Source organism: Heloderma suspectum, chromosome 5, assembly GCF_057233095.1.
Source record: "Heloderma suspectum isolate Gila_16-S chromosome 5, 16-S_ref, whole genome shotgun sequence".
In the NCBI taxonomy this organism is placed as follows: Eukaryota; Metazoa; Chordata; class Lepidosauria; order Squamata; family Helodermatidae; genus Heloderma; species Heloderma suspectum.
This window is the reverse complement of record NC_139462.1, coordinates 160,555,230-160,580,658: the sequence shown is the minus strand read 5'-3', so window position 1 is coordinate 160,580,658 and position 25,429 is coordinate 160,555,230. Positions and strand designations below refer to the sequence as shown.

At 42.9% G+C, this 25,429-nt stretch overlaps 1 protein-coding gene across 1 annotated transcript in view; it reads right to left on the bottom strand.

The window, feature by feature from the left end:
- The window catches only part of MYRIP (myosin VIIA and Rab interacting protein), a 278,185-nt gene that overhangs the window by 9,609 nt on the left and 243,147 nt on the right, over positions 1 to 25,429 (bottom strand). The window contains exons 10-12 of the mRNA XM_084858044.1: positions 23,115 to 23,758; positions 18,536 to 18,775; positions 382 to 576 (exon numbers count right to left, since the gene is read on the bottom strand). Coding sequence (XP_084714170.1) covers positions 382 to 576; positions 18,536 to 18,775; positions 23,115 to 23,758 — 1,079 coding nt within the window. The remainder of the gene's footprint in view (positions 1 to 381; positions 577 to 18,535; positions 18,776 to 23,114; positions 23,759 to 25,429) is intronic.

The window sequence follows — 25,429 nt, the reverse complement described above, 5'->3', positions numbered from 1 at the left end:
GTTAAACTATAGCATTTGCTACCATAAGATGTAGTTATGGCCTCCAATTTGGATGGCTTTAAAAGGGGACTGGACAAATTCATGGAGGAGGAGGCTGTCAATGGCTACTGGTCCTGGTGGCTATGTGTGACTTCCAGTATCAGAGGCAGTGTGCCTATGTTACACCAGTTGCTGGGGAACATGGGTGGGAGGGTGCTGTTGCACTCATATCCTGCTTGTGGATTTCCCATGAGCAGGTGGTTGGCCACTCTGTGAACAGAATGCTGGACTAGATGGACCTTGGTCTAATCCAGCATGGTTCTCCTTATGGTCTTATCTTTTAAAAGCAGGATTTCATACTGCATGCATAGTTACATATATAAAGTTATCTGCCACTCTTACATTTTCTTCCAGTGTTGTAAGTTGCTCATCAAGTTTGATAGGGTCTGTACCTAATGGGAATTCCCTTTTCCCTCTGTCACATGTATCTGCTGGGAAATCACAAGGTTCTGTGGATTCTGCTATGAGCTCCTCCGTTGCATTGATGACTTTTAGGACCTCGGTAGATATGTTGCAGAGAGACACAGCAGAGTATTTCTGTTTGAAAAGAGTAAGCAGTTTCATGTTAGAAGGAAGAGACATGTGTTGCCAAATTGCTTTCCTTTGTATATAAAGAAAGCTTCCCACTTTTTGAAGTTCTTCTTTAGCTACCTCAGCCACACGGAAGCCTCCACTGCTCCTTGCAGTGCATTTTGCCCACCTAAACAGCAATCTATTCAGCTCTCTTGTTTTTCAGTCTCCCCCTACATGATGATCACATCACATCATGCACATTGGCCCTTAAACATATTAAATGACCATTTATATTGCATGTATATTAAAAGGAGAGTGGGGGGGGGGTTGCACAGTTGTTGACAACTAACATTAAACCTCAGGACAGTTGGGAAAACTATGTAGGTTTACTGGGAGATATGTCCCACTAAGTTCCATGAGACTTATACCCATATAAGGATTGCAGCCTTTGTTATATACCAGTGAAGGGAGAGTATAACAACTAGGGATGGCGGCGAATTTCTCCCCGAATCTTGGGGGGCTGAGCGCCAACGCATTCGGCCACCCGAAATCGGCGGTGAAATTCTCCTTATATAATAGCGTGCCCTTATTTTCGCCGTAGTCTACGTAAATCTTTACGTAGACTAGACGTGCCAAAATAAGGAACGCAAATGGCGGTCCCCATGGGAGCCGCCATTTGCGTATGCGCTTTTTTTTTTCCCCAAAGTCACCCGTGATAGGCTACGTGACGATTTACATAGCCTATCACAGCTGACTTTGGAAATCTAGCCATGATAGGCTACTTAAATCGTCACGTAGCCTATCACGGGATCTTTTTTTTTTTACTTTTTGTTTCACGGCCGGGGAGACGGGGCGCTTCTCTCCGGCCTGAATTTCGGCCGGGCGAGGCGGGAAGCCTCCCCCCGGCCTGAATTTTGGCCGGGCGAGGCGGGAAGCCTCCCCCCGGCCTGAATTTCGGCCGGGCGAGGCGGGAAGCCTCCCCCCCCTCGCCTGAACTTCGGGGGGAGAACCGAAGCGCTTCCCCCCCACCGTGAAGCCAAGCTGTGAAAAGGTAAGTGACTTTCATACATCCCTAATAACAACAGACTGCAGTTAGGGAAATGTATATGGTTCTGTTATGTCGCTTTACCTCTTATCTACTCAAAGTTCCTGTGTTATAATAATTTAGAATATTTTTTTTCTGTTACGTAATAATAGAATATTAGAAAAGAAATAGCAGCAAGATTTAACAGCACCTATAGAATGAAACCATATCCATATCTAGACATGCAATTCCATCTCTATATATCTCCCATATGTATTGATGAATAACTGATAACAAGCAAATTCAGATGTATACAAATTTGTGTTATATTGCCAAATTTGCCCCAGAAAACGTATACCATGTCCTGTGACCCACATACACACTTTTTAAAAAGTATTTTTGTTTATTTATTATTTACTTCAAAATGTATATTCCATTAATCTGGCTCCACAGAGTCCTCAGGATAGCTACTATAAAGCACAATAAAAAAGATAAAAACCATATACTTTTTAAATTTAAATTTAAACATATGAAACCAACTGATTCCCCAAACCCCAACCTCCAAGTCTGTTGAAACAAAAAGGTCTTCATGAATGTTCTGAAAATAAAAAACAAGCTGGTCTGGTACACCTCTTCGGGGAGGGAGTTCCACATCAGCGGTGTACATTCATTTTTTTAATGAATTAAAAATGAAACAAATACACCTCCAACTTGTTTTATGTTTGTTTTAATATAAAACTAATGGAAACAAAAAATGAATGCAAAAAAACCAAACATGGGTACATTTATTTTCATTTTTTAACTTTGTTTCCTGAAATTTGGCAGGTATGGCACCCTAAAGATTGAGTAATAGAATGTCATGTCATCTGGACGGAAAACACCCAGGGCAGCAGAAATCAGGATGGGTCTCCATTGAAACCAATGGAAAAAATGAAAATGAAGCTAAAATAAAAAGTTAATACAATTAAAATGAAGGTAAAACAAAATGAATGTGACTTTACAAATAAACATGAAATCATCTCCCCCCGCTCAATTGCACACCCTTAGGCAATGAGGATGCCCCTATGAAAAAAATCTGTTCATTCATTCATTCATTCATTTCTATACTGCCCAATAGCCGAAAATCTCTGGGTGGTTCACAAAATTAAAACCAAAAAGCACACAATAAAACAATATAAAATACAAAAACATTAAAACCACAATATAACAATACATCCAGAATAAAACCAGAATAAAACCTAGCAGCAATACAAAGATTTAAAATACAGATTTAAAACAGCAAAGCTACAAGGCTAAAATGCTAAAATGCCTGGGGAAATAAAAAGGTCTTCACCTGGCGCTGGAAGTACAATGTAGGTGCCAGACAAACCTCACTAGGGAGCTCATTCCACAGTCGGGGTGCCACAGCAGAAAAGGCCCTCCTCCCAGTAGCCACCTGCCTAGGGATGTCAGAGAATTCCACCACGGATCTCGGTGAGGCCGAATGCCAGTGCATTCGGCCCCCCGAAATCTGTGGGGGAACGAAGCCCCCACCCCCCCAACCCACGAAAGGTGCGTGAAACGGAGCACTTACCTGCTGCCATCTGCGCTGACTTGCGAATGGTGGCCGCTCTGTGGCCGCCATTCGCTTCTTCATCATAGCCATGATAGGCTACGTAAATACTTACGTAGCCTGTCACGGCTAACGCAGGGACGCCTTTTGCATCCCTGCGGAGGCTGTGATAGGCTACGTAAGTATTTACGTAGCTTATCACGGCAAGCCCCCTCCCCCAAAAAAACAGCGTACGCAAATGGCGGCTATGGCGGCCGCCATTTCCGTTCCCTATTTTTAGCTGCTTTACCCTACGTAAATTTTTACGTAGGCTATGACGGCGAAAAAAAGGGGAACGCAAATAGCGTAGTGGGCACTATTTGCGTTCCTTTTTTTTGCCGTAATAAAACAGGGGGGGGGAGGAACACAAATGGCGCCCACTATGCTATTTGCATTCCCCTTTTTTTTGCCGTAATAGCCTACGTAAATATTTACATAGGGTAAAATGGCTAAAAATAAGGAACGCAAATGGCGCCGCCATAGCTGCTGCCACTTGCGTATGCTGTTTTTTTTTTGGCTTGCCATGATAGGCTACATAAATACTTACGTAGCCTATCACGGCAGCTTCGCAGGATGGAAATGGTGGCTGCTATGGCGGCCGCCATTTGCGCCGCAGCAGCCCGTCCGTGGCTGGAACTTCGGCTGCGGATAGCCCTGGCTGGCAGCTCCGCGGAGTTGCTGTGGAGCGGAGCCGACCCAGGGAGGATTCTGGGGGGAGGGACGGAGCACCTCCACCCCACCGTGAATCCAAGCTGTGAAAAGGTAAGTGATTTTCGTACATCCCTACATCTGCCTCACTTCCTCTGGCAGGGGTTCACGGAGAAGGGCTGCTGAGAATGATCATAAGGTCTGGGCAGGCACATATGGGAGAAGGCGATCCTTCAGATAACCTGGCCCCAAGTCATTAAGGGCTTTGAATGTTTATACCAGCACTTTGAATCGGGCCCGGAAATGGACTGGCAGCCAGTGCAGCTGGAAAAGTACTGGCATAATATGAGCTCGTTGGCCAGTCCCTGCTAACAATCTTGCTGCCCTATTTTAGACCAGCTGAAGTTTCCGGACTGCTTTCAAAGGCAGCCCCACATATAATGCATTGCAGTAATCCAGACAAGAAGTTATCAGAACATGGATAACTGTAGCTAGGCTATCTCTGACTAGATAAGGGCGTAGTTGGTATACCAGCCTAAGCTGATAAAAAGTGCTCCATGCCACAAGTGACAGTTCTAGTCCAATAGCACCCCCAAACTACGAATGTGATCCTTTAGGGAGAGTGCAACCCCCTCCAGAACAGGTTGAATATCACCTAGCCGGGCAGACGAACCACCCACTAACAGTACCCCTGTCTTGTCTGGATTGAGTTTCAGTTTATTGTAGGGATGTCAGAGAATTTTGCCATGAATCTCGGGGAGGCCGAATGCCAGCGCATTCGGCCCCCCGAAATCGGTGGCGGAACAGTCTGCCCCCCCCCGCCCCTCCCCGGGATGGGACTTATCTTCGGCGAATCTTCCTGGTGGCAGCGGCTCCGGCGGCGGTTCGGCAGCAGTTCAGCGGCTGCGGTGGCCGGTTTTCCGACCGGCTGCCACCGCCGCCATTTCCAGTTAAAAAACAAAAAAACACAAAAAAAGTGATAGGCTACGTAAACATTTACGTAGCCTATCACGGCTGACTGCAGGGACGCAAACGGCGGCAGCTACGGCCGCCGCCATTTGTGGAGCCGGCTGGCCAGGATTCGGGGGGGGGGGAAGGGACGGAGCGCCTCCCCCCCAGCCAGAATTTCAGGGGGGGGAGGGACGGAGCTCCTCCCCCCCGGCCAGAATTTCGGGGGGAGGGATGGAGCGCCTCCCCCCCACCGCGAATGTCACCCTTCGAAAAGGTAAGTGACTTTCGTACATCCCTAGTTTATTGGCCCTCATCCAGTCCCTTACCGTGCCCGGACACTGATTCAGAACAGCCACTGCCTCACCTGAGTTTGATGAAAGAGAGGTAGAGCTGGGTGTCATCCGCATATTGATGGCACCTCAGCCCACACCTCTGGATAACCTCTCCCAGCAGTTTCATGTAGATGTTAAACAGCATGGAGGATAAAATAGAGCCTTGTGGAACCCCATGGCATAATTGCCATGGCACAGAGCAATAATCCCCCAGCTGTTATGTTGTTGTTATGGTCCTTGGAGGTGGGGCCCATCAGATCATCTTATGTTGGAGGCAGGCTCATATGGGAGGAGTTGTTCTCTAAGATAGCCTTAGTCCAGTTTATTTAGAATTTTAACAGTTAAAACGAGTACTACTAAGTATGCTCAAAAACAATTTTGAAACTGATGAAGGTCTCATAGAACAGGTGTTAATATGCTCCTAATGGCTCATTCCTATTAGTAAGTTGGCTGCCACATTCTGAAGTATCCAAACTGTCTTTAAAGTCAGGCCAATGTAGAGGGTATTACAATTATTACAGCCTGGAGGTTATCAAGGCATTTATCACAATAGACGGGTCACCCTTCTCTAGGAACGGTTGCAGTTGGTGAACCCACTTCTACTGCTAAGCTGCACCCATGGCCATGACTGCCACCTGAGGTTCTAAGAGCAGCAGTAGGTCCAGAAGCATCCCAAATAGCACACCTGATCTTTAGGGTGTGCAACCCCATCGAGAACAGGGAATTCACTAACTCCCAGATCTATCAAATCTCCCATCATCAGTATCTCCAACGTCTCTGGACTAAGCTTTAGTTTTGTTGCCCTCATCAAATCTCACTCTGGGCACCTGTCTAAGGCACCTACCATCTGATGTGTTCATGCTGAACAAGAAAAATAGAGCATACTGATGACAATTCACCCCAAAATTCTGAACAACCTTTCCCAGTGGATTTGTGTAGATGTTAAAAAACACAGAAGACAAGATGGAAACTTGGCACCTCCTGGTATTAATTCCATAGGGCATTAAAGCAGGGCAGCAGTTCACAAACATTATCTTCTGGGACCTACCTGACAGGTAGGTAAATCATTACTGTATAAGAGCTCCAATCCTGATAGGCAACCCAGAAAGATGCCATAGTTGATAGTATTGAAAGCAGTTGAGAGGTCCAGGAGAAACAACAGGCTCATCCCTTCCATCTTTCTCCTAATATAGGTCATCCACAAGGACAACCAAGACAGTTACCGTCACAAAACTAGGTTTGAAGCCAGACTGATGAGGATCAAGATAATCATTATAATTCAGAAGTCCCTGTTATATTAGATGACTGGGGTCTAGAGCAGCCTTCCCCAACCTGGTACACTCCAAATGTGTTGTACTACAAGCTCCCAGTATCCCACAGCCATCATTGCAAATAGCCTCTAACTTGAACTGGTAAAATTCATCCCACATTTTCCACAACCGTTGCTCAAGAAGTCATCTCTGTCTCTATCCTGGAGTAGCAGGGAGACTCATGGACTCTAGTCCCCATGGAAAAGGGCTCTTTGGAGCTATCTTGTGCACTATCTTCCTTTTCCCAAGATTGATGAGAGCTTATCAGGATACTCAGAGAATTTGGCTGGCAGAACTGCTGGTGTAGCTGAAAGCCATGGGGAAATCTACTCTCACCAGTGATCTGTCGCTGACGAAGTAGCAATTATATCCATACCCAGCTCACATGCAAGGCCACCTTTGGACATAGTCTTCCCATGTTTTTAACAACTTGGACATTTTATTGGTTTTTGCGTGGTGCTGACTGTTTTATTCAGTGCACACACACACACACACAGAAAAATCAGAGGTAAGTAAAAAACAGCCAGTTGTATATGAATAAACTGTCCTTACAACAGTCTTCCCCAACTTGCTGCCCTCCAGATGGAGATTAACTCCCATCAGCTCCATCCAACATGGTCAATGCTCAGAAATGTTGGGAGTTGTAGTCCAAAACATCTGGAGGGCACCAGGTTGGGGAAGGCTGACATACAAGAAAATCAGATCCCAATGTATTTTGAGCCCCATTGGGAGTGGGGCTTGGCTCTCCTTCACGAGATTTCAAAAGAATTGGTATGTAATGGGGGGAAACCATTTGCTTTATTGCAGTTCTCTCCTTTTAGAGAGACGGTCTGCTTCAAGTTTGTCATATGCCAATTATAACATGGTATAGATAAGAGGGACCTCCACCTGCATAGCTCAGTGGCTAGGGCCATGCTCTCCTAGTTGCTTTGTGCCCCCCCCACAACTGTGGTCCAGAGAAGAAACAGGAGGTTGTACATTACATCTTTGGAAGCAGGAAAAATTCAATGGTGTTGCACATGCTGCATGTGCAGAAGGCCTCAGCTTCAAGTCCATCTTAACTTAGAAGAATCTCAGGTAGCAGGTTTAGGAAAGATCTCAGGCTGAGATTCTGGACAGCTGCAGCCATTCAGAGTTACAGGCCTGGACAAGATTGTCCACTGATATGACTCAGTGTAAGTCAGATATGTATGCTCATCATTCATATACATACCAGTTTTTCAGTGAGATATGTACTGAATAAGTGTGCTGTGAGTACCTTCATGCATTGATCTTCCAACAAGTTATACTGTTGAATCATGAAGAAAATGTAGAAGCATTGTGATTAAAGAGAATAACAAAAGCAGAGGCAGTAGGTTAGAGACATCCAGGTCTTCAGCCTATCAGGCAAGCACAGCAGCGATAATTAAAGCAGCCAGACTATTCCTCTCTTTATAGACTGCGAGATGAAGTACTTGAATTATAAAGAGCTTCTGTACCACTCACAAATTTTCCATGTTTTGCATTTACTTTTGCAAGTGCCATTTAGTTTGAAAGAGATCAATAATATTAAAGGACGAAATCAATGTTGTTATGGGGTTGTTGGGTTTTGTTTGGTTTTGTTTTTTGCCTTCACTGGACCCTTCTTCATGCCTTGTTATTCAGTTAATTATCCCCTCCCCACCAAAAAATAGCTTACTGAGAGATTACATTTTCTTCAAAGTATTCCCATATTGACAAATGTGTTGGTCTTCAAAGCAGTGTGTCATATACTGCATTTCCTTTTTTATTATTATTTTTTCAAAGGCCACCTAGCACTTGGGAGCTATTTATTAAGTCCTAGATCTTGGTGGCTTCCTGCAATCCTTTGTAAAGAGGTGATAAGTTTCTGTGAAGCATTTTATAGCTCATATGCACAACCAAATATCACCAGTTACAAGGGAATAGCAGTGGTGATGATTTCATTTTACTGGCTGTGTAAACACTTCCTGAAGTACAAGGCAACTGGAGATATAACTCTTCCTGTCCTGGCTAAATGATTACTACCACTAGTAGCCCACAAGCGGTAAACAGAGGCTCTAAGTATAACATCAGTGGCAACTGGCTATGTGAATGGTGCAAATCCTTAACTAACAACATTAAATTTGAACATGTATGGGAATGTTTTCCATGCATTACAATGGTTCTAACCACTGTATTGTTTCCTGTTAGGAGGTAACACCATTGCCAACGAGTGTTAGAACTACTGTGAAAATATGTTAGGTTGGATCCAGATCTAGTCATATTTCGAGTAGACCCATTGAAATCAATGAGAGTTACGTTAGTCACGATTAATTTGTCCCATTGATTTCAATGGATCAACTCTGACTAAATCTGGATCCAAGCCATTGTCTGTATAACGTGGCTTGTTTGAGATTCAGGGGAATTTTTTATTAGTTTAGGATTATCCAGAAGATCTGATAAACCTGTTTCAGCAGCAATACCATGAACGTCAGGGATGGAAGGTACGAATACAGGACATAAAAGAAGAATTTGGACAAGAGGAATACTGGGTATGTGTGCTGTGGTTGGGTCAGTCTCAGCGCTAAGGCAATCAAGGGGCAAATTCAATGGCAAGTCAATAAACAGGCAAAAGGTCAAGCATGGAGGAATCAGTCTGGCAAGAGAGCAATTCAAGACAGAAGTAGTCAGAAAACAGGCAATGGTCAAAGGCACAGTATTACCAGGCAATGGGGAGAAAGGTCTGAGGCACAATCAAGATCCAAAAAAAGGTAAGCGGTCAGATACAAACACAGTCCAAGAGGCAGAGTCAAGCAGGGGGCCAAAGGTCAGTAGCACAAAGGTTCAGCCAGGAAGCAAAGTCAGAGAAACACACGTTCAAGGCTCTAGAAGGCAGCTGAGGTGTTCTAGCAGCCAGTAAGTCTCTACTGAGAGCGTATATGCTGGAGCTTCCAGAGGCCAACCCAGGACTCAGACATATCACGTCAGAGGCTTGTGTAAGAAGTCCTCCTTGTGAAGAGGGCCCTACTCACAAAGAGTTCCTTTACTCACGAGGAACCATCTTCAGCAAGCAGGCACTCCTTTGCCTGGTCATCATCGCAGCCTGAACCTTAAGACACTGGAGTCCTCAGGGGCTAGGTGGTGGCTTGGCCTCAGAAGCTGAGCTCTCTGTTTCTTGAGAGGCAGATCTGAAAGCATTGTCCCTGAGAGCCCGGACCATCTTGAGTCATGCCAGGGTCCTCTAAGATGACCTATTCCCTCAGGACATCTGGTTCTGAAGCTTCGAGCTCTTCCTCTAATGAGGAATCCTCTGGTGGACTCATGGCAGTATGAGAACCAAGAAGAACCATTTCTGAAAATCTGTAGCCCTTTTAGGAACTGATCTCTGTGATGTTTTGTTTCTGAATTCTGCTTTGAAAGAGTGGCCCATCTTTAGTCCCTGACTGCACTGTCTATCACTTCAATCAGTGGGAGAATGGAGAATTTTATGTTTCAGAGTTAAGGGAAGAATCCTGAATCAGCAGAAGACTGACTTTTTCCTAGGATAAAATAAAGTTGCCTAGCCATAGGAATGATTTTGAAATGTATGGATACAATATGAATTCTTTAATATTCATAAGCATGTGCAGAGAAAGGAGGGGTTAGTGGGTGGATGACTGATACTGATAAAAAATGTCCTTTGACTGCCATTGATTATATCTCACTCTTCTTACTGCTGAAGGAAAGCTCATCCTTAACTCGTCAACAAGTGACTCTAAAAGACCGCTGTCACATCAGCTCTATTTCTCAGCCAAGCAACTAATACGGAAGCGACAGAAATTTAGGCAATCTCTAACTACAACAGGACAGCTAAATGTAACCAAACTTTGAAACACTAATCAGAGCTCCCCTTCAGCTTTATCAGCATTAACTGTAGGCAAACACTATATCCCATTGATTGGCAAGTAGTTTTGTCAGAGTGCTGCTCTAGGAAGCCCCAACTTGCACTCCTCCAAAATGCCCTGGCAACAAGTCCCATTGTCACAGTTTATGCCTTTCTTTTGCTTCTGGAATAGCATCCTAAATTTGGTCCAGGGACCTCCAGTTGCTGGCTCCCATCATAGCCTTAGAATTCTCAATTAATGACTTGCGAGTAGGTCCACTAAAGTCAATGGGGTTATGAATGAACATAGGAATGTAGCAAATTGCACTAGTCTGAAATCCTCTAATCCTTAAGTGCTTTCTTCTTACTCATCCATTTTTTTCTAGCTTGTTCTAGTTACTTTCCAACTGAAAGGTTAATGATGCAGGCTTTCATGCTGAGATCCCTTCAAATAGTTCCTCTGAAACCAAGGTTTCCATAGCTGGCAACCTGTACATTTAGCACATATCCAGGATATAATGGGATAATGCATTTTTCAGAAGCAGAAACAACATGTCAGAGAAGCAGAGGTTGGTTATGAAAAACTAGCTCATGTGCTGGCTGAGCTAAAACCTACAGCACCAGCTCTTACTGTATTCCTTATTTATTTAGCTATCTTATTCACATATGTAAGATAATGAGGCTCAAGGACTGAAGTGGCTGTGATATTAGTGTATTGTATTTTCATGCCAGATATGATTTGTATCATATTTGCATGCACTGAAATCTAAGTGCAAGGCTGTAGATGAAATTAGAGCTGAATCTAAAGGCGGCCTGAGTTCTATGAACACAATCATACCACATTCCAAACACACAAACCCTCTTCAGCAATGTTTTTGGGCAGAGGGTCTTGCAAGGGCAAGAACATGTTTGCTGATATAAAGAGACTGAATTCCTGTTGCCAAGGCTGGTGCTCCTGAGTTCCAGTGAAGTTGCATCAAAATGTGGATGGGGATATGCATTTGGATATGAATCCCATTTAAAAACTAATATAACATGAAAAGACAATTGTTGTTGTTCAGTCGTTACGTCGTGTCCGACTCTTCGTGACCCCATGGACCATAGCATGCCAGGCTTTCCTGTCCTCCGCTCCCTCCCAGAGTGTGCTCAAGTTCATATTCATCGCATCGGTGATGCTATCTAGCCATCTCATCCTCTGCCGTCCCCTTCTCCATTTGCCTTCAATCTTTCCCACCATCAGGGTCTTTTCCAGAGAGTTTTCTCTTCGCATTAGGTGGCCAAAATATTTGAGCTTCAGCTTCAGGATCTGTCCTTCCAATGAGCACTCAGGGTTGATTTCCTTTAGGATGGACTGATTTGACCTCCTTGCAATCCAGGGGACTCATAAGAGTCTTCTCCAGCACCACAATTCGAAAGCATCAATTCTTAGGCGCTCAGCCTTAGAGTCCAGCTCTCACAGCCATACGTTGCTACTGGGAAAACCATAGCTTTGATTATACGGACTTTTGTCGGCAAGGTCATGTCTCTGCTTCTTACTATGCTGTCTAGGTTTGCCATAGCTTTCCTCCCAGGGAGCAAGTGTCTTTTATTTTCATGGCTACAGTCACCGTCTGTGGTGATCTTGGAGCCCAAGAAAATAAAATCTGTCACTGCTTCCATTTCTTCCCCTTCTCTGTGCCAGGAAGTGATGGGGCCAGATGCCATAATCTTAGCTTTTTTTAATGTTGAGTTTCAAACCAGCTTTTGCACTCTCCATTTTCACCCTCAACAAGAGGCTCTTTACATCCTCTTCACTTTCTGCCATTAGGGTGGTATTGTCTGCATATCTGAGGTTGTTGATAATTCTCCTGGCAATCTTAATTCCAACCTGTGATTCCAACTCGGCATTTCTCATGATGTACTCTGCATATAAGTTAAATAAGCAGGGCGACAATATACAGCCTTGTCGTACTCCTTTCCCAATTTTGAACCAATCGGTTGTTCCATGCCCGGTTCTTACTGTTGCTTCTTGTCCCTCGTACAGGTTTCCCGGGAGACAGGTAATGAAAAGACAATACCTGCACTCAAACACACATTTATACACATATCTAGGATGCTCCCTGTCTAGCCACACTGTACTACAGCCAAACGGCCACATGGCAAGACAGGCAACATCCCAGCACTGTAGCCTCAGCACCAGGAATGTTACCTTCACTCCCTAGTTCAGTTTAAACTGAGGGCAAATCATTGGCTTAATTTGCCCTAAGTGACATCGTCAGTTCTAAGCCCCATTGATTTCAATGGGAGAGTTAAACTTGTGTTTACATGTATCCCATTTAAATAAATGGGTCTGGAAAAAGCTTAACTTTGGCTGGACCATTATTTTTAAAGTTTGGACATAGCTTAGTGACAGGTGAATCCTTGGTCTCCGAATTCAACAGTGATTTATGCAGTGTCTTACGCTATCTCTGAGGAAATGTTATATCAACATTAGACACACAAAATGACTATATAAAAATCTTTTCCATCTCTAATGGCTCCTGGCAGTATTGACCATGTCCTTAAATCACCATGCAAACATTACAAGCTCCATGCTTAAGGTGCTTCATCACGCTCACAGCAGTGGGGCTGTTCATCAATCAATATTGGTTGTCTTTATCTAAGGGTTGATAGGTTGTATGTTCATTCATCAGCCTTGGAGCGGCACAATTAAGTTCAGACTTCACAAAAATATTGGGAAAACATTGCTATGTTCCTCATATTATTCCCTCAAATCTCTTATTATTCTTTCATTCATACTCTTTTTTTAGCCTCACTGTAAAACTGGTTGCACCAGCTAGTTTCTGACATCCTACATATACTAATAGCTAACCCATTCTCTGAGTGTGTAGCCTTGTGTAGCCAAAATGGCACCATCCATGTAAAAGATGGAGGTGTCTTGCCTCCTCCAGAAATCACCAAATACACCTCCCCGCCACTGCCACTTTCATGGAGGGATGAATGGTCCCATGAAAGAACCACCTTCAGAATAAGCCAATCACACCTGATGCAGAAATGCAGCAAAATCACCTGCTCTCTGCAGATGGCAAGGGAAGAGCAGTAAATCATGCAGAAATGTATAAGGAAGGCCTTCTGTGTGGTGGGTCCTTTGCACTTCTGCTGAATCTATCATGTGTCGGTGTGATTACATAAAATGGTCTATCTTGCTGCCCCAATGAGCCTAACTCTCTTTTGTCACTGAAAAAATAATCTCAATTGCTAGAATTGGAAAACTCAAATACTGTAATTGGGGAAAGGGGATGAGTGTAGTTCATATTTTATTACTAGGAAGAAAAAAGGGTTTGAATATCATTACTACACAATGCAAAAGTAACTGACTTCCTTTTGCTACATCAGGTTTTGTTGAATGATGAGCAAATAGAAAATGAGACAGGTCAGTTGTAACTTAAAAATGTATTATTAAAGTAGCATTTTTAATCTTAGCTAAGCCCTGTATGTAGTCCATCAGAAAATGAGCAAATGCAAAAAGAGTAATTACATTAGATTGTGGTGGGCAACATCCAGCCCGTGGGCAGCATGTGGCCACCACAGCCCCCCAGTGGAGCCACCAGCCCCCAAGTTTGGGGGTACCCCCAATTTTTTAAAATGAAAATGGCATCTCTCTCTGCTACTGAGAATCAAAAGGGTCCAAATCAGCTAGCTTGCAAGCTAATATTGACCCTTTTAGTGCTCTACAGCAGCTACAGATGCCATTTTGTTGTTGTTGTTGTTATTCGCCTCAGTTTTCAGCACTCATATATGTGCGTGTGTGTGGGGCAGGCATAGGGGTGAAAATGGCCTCCAGACCTCCCAAAGTTGCCCACCCCTGCATTAGATGAAGATCACTAACACATATAAAATGGACCAGTCTCACCTGCTGAAGTGCTGAGGTTAAAAACTGAAGTTTAAGATGGAGATCAAAAGCCTTTTGCTTTTCCTAGGTAGTTGGGACAGCAGTTTAGAAAAGTGGAGAAGAGAGACAGAAATTAGATAATGATGGACACAATTCACTGAGAAAGAACTATGGAGTGAAGGAAAGACAGAAGTCACAGGTAGTTAATATGCTATAGTTTATACTTACAATTAAAGGTTGTGAGCATGAACTCACCTGTGCATAGATTAAACCCCTCTCTCCCTTCCTCCCCTGCCCCTGCCACCCTCTCTAACACACACACACATGCGCACACACACAGAGTGGCTTGGGAGTGGTTTCCCATGATGCGATCCATACAGCTGGGGAGTGTGTTTATCAGAGCCATGTGGAGAGGAGCTAGTTCAGCAGGGCTTTCCTGCCTGATTTTTGCCCTTCCTCCCATTGTCAATTGCTGCCTCTCTTATTGAACTAAAAGGAATTAAAATGAGAGGTCATTAAAAGGGGCCACCTGCTGTTGTATGAAATACATGTTAATTCATTAATCTTCTTCTTAAGGTGACATCTCCTATCGGAGGTTAGCTATCATTATAGCTATTTTAGTCTTTGATGCTGCTGCTCTGAATAATTGTATAGAAGTACAGCTAAACCATTCCCTCAAATTCTTTAACCATGATGTTTGTCTTTTTCCCATTGAACTTTTACCTTCAATTTCCCCTTGTATAATACATTGGAGTATGATGTATTTTTCACCTTGGATAATATGACCAAGGTATTGTAATTTTCTTCTCTTGATGGTATTTATTCGTTCTGTTTGCTTGCTTAGTTTATATAGCACATTCTCATTAATATAATTCATTAATATAACAAGCTCAATGTTATCATAGACAAATCATCTGCTTCTAACCAACTAATGAAGTAATTTAATTGATCATTTATTTATTTATTTATACTTATGTATCACTTAATATAATAAAATCCCTACATGTTTTAGATATAATAATATTAAAATCACAGTGTGAAATGCACTATTAAACTCACAGATTAAAATACACTATTAAACATTATGTTATATTAACATTTTTTGTTGGGAAGATTCTGACATAAAGGAGGAGTTTCTCTTAAGATGTAATAAACAAAAGTGACCATTCATTGCTAGAAGGAAATATAATCCCGAATACTTTCTTGTTCATCAAATTTTAGTATCTGAAATATTTTCCATTAGGACACCAAAATGGGTTTTAAAACAAATGTGCAAGGTCAATCAGTATTGTTGCAGCTCCCAACTGCTTGCACAGGTGGAACCTGGAAGTTCTTGAAGCAATCAGAAACAGGCGAAAACTCTCATTTTTGAAAGGGCACAGATCAGCAGAGGTCTTAGAAGGTAGCTCAGCTGGCCGGCCCGGTGGAAGAAGTTTCTGGGCTTACCTAAAGAAACGCTACTTCCCCATTACACATGTGGTAGGTCCTGCTTGAGCAACGGAACCAGCAGAGGTGGCTGGATACTACCCACTGACTTCAACTAAGCACCACCTGCTTCAGTTGTCGTACTGTCATGAAGGCCCTTTTTGCAGATGTTCAGTTGTTGCAGATGAGGGAATGGTCTTTTCCATCATGGCACCCAGTTTATCGAATACTCTCCCGAGAGAGGTTTGGCTGGCCCTCTCATTGCAGGCAATGAAAATGGTATTATTTTGGGAGGTATTTTCCTCTGCTTCATTTTTGCTTTTCTGTTTCTGCTGTTTTAATTATTGTTGGTTTATTGTTTGATTATATTTATACTGTTTTGTTATGTTGTTTTATCTTCAGATATTATAGGGCACCTTGGGTGGTCATTTTGCCTAGAAAAGTGGGATATAAATGTTAATATAAATACATAAAGGGCACAATCCTATGCAAGTTTAGACAGAACATGTCCTACAGCTCCCAGCATGCCCTAGCCAGCCATGCTGGCTGGAGCATGCTGGGAGTTGTAGGATTTTTTTCCCATCTAAACATGCATAGGATTGCACCCTAAATTAATAAATTGAGAAAGCCACTGTAGTTCCACCCTGGAAGGCAAACTATGGACTAGTCTTGGAAAATCCCAGAAAGAAAAACAATATCTAACTTTCCTTTTTAATAAAGTCTGGTACAAGGAGCAGGGAACAAATATATTTGTGTGGTCTACATGGTGACAGGCCCTTTATGAGTCACCAGTTCCAGAGTTGTTGCTTGTTATCAGTCCTGGTGATTAAGTACAGACTACGCTTTAATCGGCAATTAACTGTCGGTTTCTTTAATAACACCAAATGATTGATCAAAGCTTGCAGTTCTACAGGTCGCATAGTGATTGCTCTCATTTAATTATATGAAGCTGACACTTCTAGAACATTACCATTTACCACTCAGAAGATCGGTAAAGTTTTCGAGTCACATGATACTCCATTCTGGATGTGTATGAGTTACCCTAGTGGGCATTTCTGATTCTGAACTTTCAGATGAGGAGAAAGATGTGCATTCCAGAGAACTGGAAATGCTTCAGATAGGACATATAATATTATTATATAGTGATATTTTCTCTCTCTCTCTCATAAACTGACATAGGACAGCAGGCCCACGCTATTGGCTTTGCTGATAGACCAGAGGTCATTTGGCTCCTCCTTTCCCTCAACTGTCATTTGTCAGCCTCCATTCCATCTGGCTGCAGCAGAGGGAAAGATGGGTCAGCAAAGCCACTCTATCAGTATAACTAAGAGACCAGCTGCCATTGGGCTCCTTCTCTCCATGAACACTACCATTCAAAAGTACTTTAAGAACTGATGCCTGAGTTTGCTTGTCTTCCTCTTCCCTCCCCATCTCCTTTTTCTTTTGTGTCTTGTCTTATAGTTTGTAAGCCTCTGGGCATGGACTATCTTTTTAAAAATCTGTTTATAGTGCCTAGTAAATACTAGGCAATTTATACATGATAAAGCATCATCATCAAGCAGGAGAAAGGCCTCTCCCACAAAATAAAATGTATATCATGATTCCTATGAAAAACCTCTGCTCATGAGCACTAGTTTCTGCTGCCAGTCTCCTTGGCTTGCTGCTTAAATTAAATACAATAAGCAAATCTAATTTTATTCAGTAGAGTGTAGTAGTTATACGCTTGTTAAAACCTGCAAAGTGAAGAAAGCCTTGTCAAAATATTATTGGACTAAATGATAACGAACACAGAATCATCGAGGTTTCGAATGCAAAAGCACACAAGGGCAGGCTAAAAATGGTTCGGCGTCTCCATCTTAGAACAGAGAAAGATGAGATAAGTGCTACACAAAAGTTGGAGTGGTTTGAAAAAAGTAAATGGATAGCATTTGCTGCACAATACTAAAATAAAAAAGGTATTCACTAAAATGAATATTCAACAAGTTCTAAATGAAAAACGTTTTCTCCATGCACAGAGTTTACGACTGTTTTAATGCATTGCCACAAGGTGTGACACACTTACTGTGGAATCCTATACATGTGTACTCAGAAGTAAGCCCACTGAGCTCAATGGGACTTAGTCCCAAGGTAAGTGTGTATGCTTAGTATCTTCATACTGCTGTTTGATGTTCCTAGCAGGTGTTGGGGAAAGGTTTGGGAGACTTACACGGTGACGCCGCCACCACCAGTCCACATGCTGACTACCTGTAGATGGCAAGGATACGGAGGGGGGAAAACCACCATTAGACTGGTGGCGTACTAGTGGCAACTGCCAGCTACTTGCCCCTTATCCCAGCATTTTTTTCTATTTGTCTGTGTTTCCGCTTAAATCTAGTATAAACAGTAAATGATTACAACTCTTTTCTCTTTTGGCTCTTTTGAATTTGCAATTTCCTAACGTGCCAATATGCTTTCAAGTCATTGTTAATGGGAGAGTGATGATTTCCAGTGACAAGCTGTGAGAAAGAGGCCATTCCTGCCATTCCCAGAGGCTCATAATACATGGCCACTCTGACGGTACAAGTTCAGACATGGGAGCAACTTGTTGGGAATCACAATGTGGGAAATGGTTCTCAAACATATTATTTGCCAACTGTTCAGCTGCTAGGCAGGGAGTGCAGAACCTCAGGCCTTCGGGCCAAATTCAGCCCTCTTGGGTTCCCCAAAAGGCCATGCCCCTTTCCCTTGACCACCAATCATGGTTCTTTCCTGGCTTTTGTGCAGCTTTTTCCCCATTCTAAAAGGTTGAAATGCCCTCCTAAGGCTCAGCCACTGGCAGGAAGAGCCTTAAGCTACAACATGCTGGTATTTTTGGTATTTTGGGCCCCACCCCTTTTGCTTTTGGCCCCACCCACCACTGGAATGTGCCCCCCCCAGCTTCTCTAAAATGGGATTTGGCACTCAAGCTGAAAGAGTTTCACCACCACCACCCTGCACTAGGCACTACCTACCTTCTTTAACTCCTCCTGAATGCATTTGCCATTGTCTTCTGAAGTTAAGCATGATTTCTGGTTCTCTGGTTCTGTTCTTGGCTCTGACAACTGCTCCTCTGAAGAGGTTTCCCTATTATCACTCATTTTTGCAGCCAATTCATATAATCTCGACTTCAGCTTTTCTTCTGTAGCGTCTGCCTTGTTTTGATGGCGATGGTCTTCACTGCTTATGTCAGTTTCTGATAAATGTTCAGATGCCTTAAACCATTAAAAGAAAAGGACAAAGCAAATAACAGAAAATTAAAGGTGTATATAAAAAATCTGTTTACACCACAGGAGATCTATAAACGTATCATTTTGATGATTGCAACATAAATACATACGGAGAAATAGGTTTTCATTTCTGAACAGCATGCGCTCAATACAAACATTTCTCTAAACGATAACAATGTTCAACTCCACATTTGATACTGCACCACAGCTTTTAAACTCTTATGTGATCATTTCTTGCATATCCAATTCTTCATGACATAACAGGAACACTATTGTTATCTGTGTGGATACTATATATTCCTCTGAGATATGCTGAATGCATTTTATACAATACCATGTGTTCTATATCTCTGAATCTCAGAATGGAGTACCACATGTTATTTTAAAATCCACATGAAAAATGATACACATTTTTGTAAGCAAAAAAATAATAAAAAATAGAAATAGGCATTTCCCCCTAATATACACATTTTTGCAAACAATTTCACCTAATGCATGCTGTTTTGTAAGCTACTGTCCCTAATGCATGCATTTTCACATACATTTTTTTCTCATGTACTCATTGTTTGATCAGAGAACCACATCGCAACATTTGTAGAAGTGCAAAACCCAAAGGATAATTGCATTCTGGTCCATCCATTATTTCAGGATGTGCAAATTAAACTGGTTCGTATTAAAATGCAAACCACACAAATTTCTTCCCATCCGTACAAGGAGGGTATCAGAGGGCCTCAAAAACCATAGGCATTCTCCTTCATATGAAATACAGTCTTCTGCAGGGACAAGGGAGGGCTCTGTATGTATGGAATGGAGGCAAAGAAGGTGCACTGCATGGAATACTATTGATCTGCAGAGAGGAGAAGGAAAATAAAGGGGTTCTTAAAATTGATCCCAGAGTAAGAAAAGTCGTAATGGAACAAGGGAATGTCTGTGGAATATTGAGGGAAACAAACAAAGAAGCTGTAGGAAATGATGGGAGGACGGCCTGACCAGCTCAAAGGCCTGCTGCATTGTGTTTCCATATGCAAATGAGGAAAAGGGAAAAAAAGTTGTGAGCTGGATAATGAAGGACACAAAGAAACAATCAGTTCATTGAATTCTCATATGGTAACTATGATAGCAAAACCCAGGGTAAGGGTGCAATCCTATGCGTATTTAGACAGGGAAAGGTACTATAACTCCCAGCATACTGGGAATTGTAGTACCTTTCCATTGTCTAAACACGCATAGGATTGCGCCCTCATTGTGTGTTTCCCGTCTACACATAGAGAGTTCAAAACTAAGTCATTTTATTTCACTCTTTTAAATATGGAATGGGTTTAATCCCAGTAAGTGAGGAGCTACACCCATCCCGAGCTGCACAAGCTAAAGTTATTTCCACACACAAAGCTGCACATTGTTTTCATAAATTTTCCGTGTCTTGTCATTCGACCATAATAGCAACATTGACAAAAGGTAGCAACAAAATGACAAAAGAGCCATTTTTAAATCAAAGGCTTGATTTAAAAATGGCTCTCTTTACCTTTTTATCCTGCATTAACAACATGGCATTGAGTATTGTGCATAAAAATATCCTAAGCATGAAGTGAGATAAGCTGCCAGCTGGTTGGCAGTTTCAAATTTGATTCCAATTTCCACCACCCACAGTAAATTAACCACGAACTCCACCTAGTGGAAGCAGGGGAATAAAACTCTAGCATTTTTATTGTAAAAATTATGCTGATATTCTAATCTGTGAGACAACGGATAAGGCCATCATCCCAATATTGCTCCTTACTTAGGAAAATCTTTATTAGAACACGTGTACCCACTCCTCCTCTCCATTTCGACACAAAGTTTTTAAATAATAGTAGTACGATGGACCAAAATGTTGCCAGATCGATGCAGAATGGCTGTAATATTCTAAAATAAGAAGCCTGTTTCCTTACTAATCTTGCTATGTGGCTGGCTACAGATCAGCCAGATTGTTTTTTATTCATTTTAATGCCATTTGGTTTGAGTATTTTAACTTAGCTCCAGGGTTCGGAGCAGATAATATGAAATGTACATATATTTAAATAACATAAAACAGACTTGTTAATTGCTCACCAGTGATGAATAGCAATTACCCCCCAGCTTGCGAGATGTGGTGGCTGCAGCAGTAACACTCCCTCCTAGCCTTAAGGGGCTACTAGGGGCCAACCTACATGTGACATGAAATGCCTCTTTGCATTTAATGTGCAGGTTTCAAAAAATATAAATATCATCAGCTGTGGGGAGCTTGATAATTACTGGGATTGCAGCAGGAGGAGAGTGAAGATTTAACTCTTTCCTCCCCTGCAGTGCTCCTGAGGAAAATCCTTCCTCTGAGCTTCAGAGGAGGGATTTTCCTAGGGACCTCAGCATGGGAGGAAAGGGTTAAATTCCTTCAAGCCCACTCCTTACGGGCTACTGGTTACATCAGAGAGAGCTGGATATGGTGGCCACCTGACAATCCTGGTTACTTTCTGGACTCCCAGGTTTAAGAAAAGTGGTGGTGGGGAATATGTCCCTGTGTTTCCAGCCATGATGTAGGTGAAGATAAGCAAAGGGACCATCTGCCAATGCTGCTGCCTTGTTCATGTCCTTGTATCCTTCCAAGTCAAGGGATACAACAGCAGTGAATCCATCTTTACGCCAACTATGGGGGTAAATTGAATGGCAGATGAAGGGTAGTGGTCAAGAGAGGTGAGGAATTGAAACAGGCCTTCGTATTTAGTTGCAAGGCTTATTTAACCTTTGCACATGAGCCTGTTATCTCTTTGGGATAGATTACAACTTTTGGCCAATTTCTACCCAGCACACGAATGTGTTTTTCCTTCACTTTACCCCATAGTTACCCCAGTGGTGGACAACTTCAGATGTTTTGACCTACAACTCCCATGTTCCTTGTAGGCCAAAACATGTGGAAGGCCACAAGTTGCCCAACTGTGATGTATATGTTCCTGGACCAGTCCACACAGCAGGTTCACTTTCTGAATACTACTGTACAACTACACCATGGATAAATAAGCATCACCTTATACCAGAAACCATTGATAATTACACATATCTGCAATTTTCTAACTTCTACCCATAACACACCATAAGATCCCTATTACAGATCTGCATTTGTTCCAGCTTCTTGGACATTTACATCAGGCATTTCATAAACTACAATGCCCACCCAATGATGTCGGAAAAACAGATCAACAAGGTTAGGATGGTACCTAGTACTACTACAGTCTCAGAAGAGAAAATGATAGAACACATCGGCTCCCTGCTAAAACCACTCCAATGCATCATCAGTGATCTAAAACCCATCCTGAATATTAATACTTCCCTCTCACAGGCATTGGGTGGTGAGTCCTTTGCTTACTGACAGCCCCCTAATCTAAAACAGCTACTCATCTGGAAGGACACAAGTTGCTCACCCCTGTCATACATGAAATCTATGTATGTATGAAGCCTCAATAACTCCAGATCCCCCGCGCCCCACTACTCTGTTAAATTGTGTTACACATTCAGCTATATATGATGGCCTGTTTCACCTCCATGTGACCTTGGTTATCAAAACCAGGAGAAGCATTCAGTTTCCAAAGTTGTTTCCACAATGTACCAGTGCCACTTTGGGGATGTGACTGCAGAGCAGGATGAACCACAAATCACAAATACGTCTGACTGGGCATTGTTACATAGGCTTACTAAGATACTGTATTCATTACTATGGAAGCCATCCTTTCAGCCTGAGCTTTTCTAGAAGAGGCTTCTATTGTGTGCTTGCTATTCCTAATTCACAGATGTTTCTGGGTGCTTTAGAGAATATGGTTTTCCTCAAGTCTTGTTCCTGTGTTTTGAAAGCACTTTCATGGGGGTTTAAATCTGGTATTCTTTGGCACTGTGAACCAAAGCACAAGTCTCCACCAATGTAGTTGCATTATTCCACTATAACACATCTCCACCTAGATGTTATGTAGGAGAAAGTATGGAAAGGCAGGAAAGTAAAATAACTTTGTGTAGACATCCAATTTTCATTTTGCAATGAATCTGGAAATAGAAACAGCAGGCTAAACTGCCTCATCTAGAAAAGCCTCCTTATGTATTATATGATGCCAAACCCTGCTATATGGAAAATAATAGATTAGATTAGCTTATTCAGTGTAATTGTCTTTGGCACAAGGTTTTTAATAATATAAAATGTGAGTGATGAAGATTAGTACAGCATTCTTCTGTCGACCATGCTCAGACTGTGATTGTCTCTGTAGAATAGACAGAGCTTTGATATCCTTTTGCAAGCACTACATTGTATTAATTGAACGTTCGTTACCTGACTTGTGCTCAAATTCTTCTTGTGGGTTTTTCTGCAATTTTTGACTTTGTATAAATCTTCTGAGAGGGCTGTGCCTTTTTTCCACCTCCTTGACCTCTTTTCCAAGTCATGATACACTTCCTCACTTTCACTACTATCGGAATAGTCTAAACTGGTAGTTTGTGGGTTAAAGTTCACGTCTAGGTCCCCATGTAATTGTGCTTTTTCCTCTCTGGGCTTACTGTTACAAGTTCTCCTTTGCATCCAAGGAAGACAGCTAGTTCCCCTAGCCTCTCTTGAAGAACTGACTGATGATGTTTCAGAATCGGAGTCCACTGTCTCATTGGTCAATAGCCCAGATGAAGAGGAGGTCACAGGCTGGTATAGTTCATTGCTATAAGCCCATTCACTATTGCACTGGGAATCAGCATAATTTGACAGCTGCTCGGGCCTCCGTCGTAACTTGTTCAAAGCTATGTTCCAGTCATAATCATCTTCGCTATCAGAGCCCATCTCATCATAAGCAGACACTACACTGTATTCATTCTCCAAAGCTTTGAATACTTGGCTCTTTGGTTTGGCAAGCATTCGAGGACGAGGAAAAACGACATTTTGTAAGGCCACCCAGTTTCCATCTGTACTTTGTAAAACAGGAGGAAAATCTAAGGAAGACACAAGGAGAATAAACAATTCCATTATTATTGCATTTTACTACCCTAGACAAACTCATAACTATACTTGGGGCTCAATTACTCCCCCAAACCATTAATGAATTGGCTATTTTGTGTCACATATATTGTGAGGGAATAATAGGCATTCATTAAAGCTTTACATCATATTCCTTATGATGATGTAATGAGGAGTGAACTAATTGGGGTTTGACTAGGGATGTCAGAGAATTCCGCCACGAATTGAAATGGGATCAAATCGCCATCAATCCGTGCCCCGGAATCCTCCGCGGAACGGCATGGCGAGGTCCTGCAGAGCCGGCACTCACGCGGCTCCTTTTTTTGTCTGCAAAACAGCGGAATTTATGAAGATAATTACGAAAGAAAATCTGTAAATCAGAAGAATAGGAATAGAATGCAAATGGGTTTCCCATTTTTACAATAATACATACGCACTTTCCCTGTGACCATGCGGCTTTCTTTCGCTGGGACTGAGTTATGAAGTGCACGTAAATCCTCAATCTTTTTTTTAATTGTCTGTGGAGGTGAGGTCAGTTGACTGAGATCCCCCCAACCCACCCCCAGAAGATAACGTCATTGAGGGGAGGGAACTCAAAGGAGGGGGAGGGAATCCAACCATTTTCCCTGCCTTCACAAGGACGCTCATCATCGTGTGTTGCTTCAGTTGCTCCAGAGACGAGAGATGCCCTGCTGCTGCAGACGGAGTGTCCTTGCCCAGCCACAACTGGAGTGTGTCCCCGTTCTACGGCACTGCAGTTCAACCTTTATTACTGTGAAGGTATGTTCTTTGATATACTTACTTTACATGAATGTGCCCTTATATAGTGATTTTTTGGTGGTGGGGGAAGGCTAGCAGCAAAGGACTCCATCCTCCATCAGCCTGTGTTAAGCAGCTTCTCCCCATGAGATGCAAAATGTGTGCCTTTATTTGGGGCTTGTGGCTTGTGTGGGGGTGTTTTTCAGGTTGCATGGACTCCATCCTCCAGCAGCCTGTGTTTAGGCCTGTGATGGACTCCATCCTCCAGCAGCCTGTGTTTTTCAGGCTGCATGGACTCTATTCTCAAGCAGCTTGTGTTTAGGCCTGAGAAAGGCTCCGTCCTCCAGCAGCCTGTATTTTTTAGGCTGCATGGACTCCATCCTCCAGCAGCCTGTGTTTAGGCCTGAGAAGGGCTCCATCTTCCAGCAGCCTATGTTTTTCAGGCTGCATGGACTCCATCCTCCAGCAGCCTTTGTTTTTCAGGCTGCATGGATTCCATCCACTATCAGCCTGCGCTAGGCAGCTTCTCCCCATGGGATGCAAAATGTGTGTCTCTATTTGGGGGCTTGGGCCTAGGGTGGGGTTGCTGGGACTCCATCCATCATCAGCCTGTGTTTTTCAGGCTGCATGGACTCCATCCTCCAGCAGCCTGTGTTTAGGCCTGAGAAGGACTCCATCCTCCAGCAGCCTCTATTTTGGGGCTTGGACCTTGTGTGGGGGTGCTGGGACTCCATCCACCATCAGCCTGCACTAGGCAGCTTCTCCCCCTGGGATGCAAAATGTGTGGCTTAATTTGGGGGCTTGGGCCTAGGGTGGGGGTGCTGCTGTGGCTGCACATGGCGGGGAAGGCCAGCACCCTGTGTTTTGGGCTGAGAAGGACTCCATCC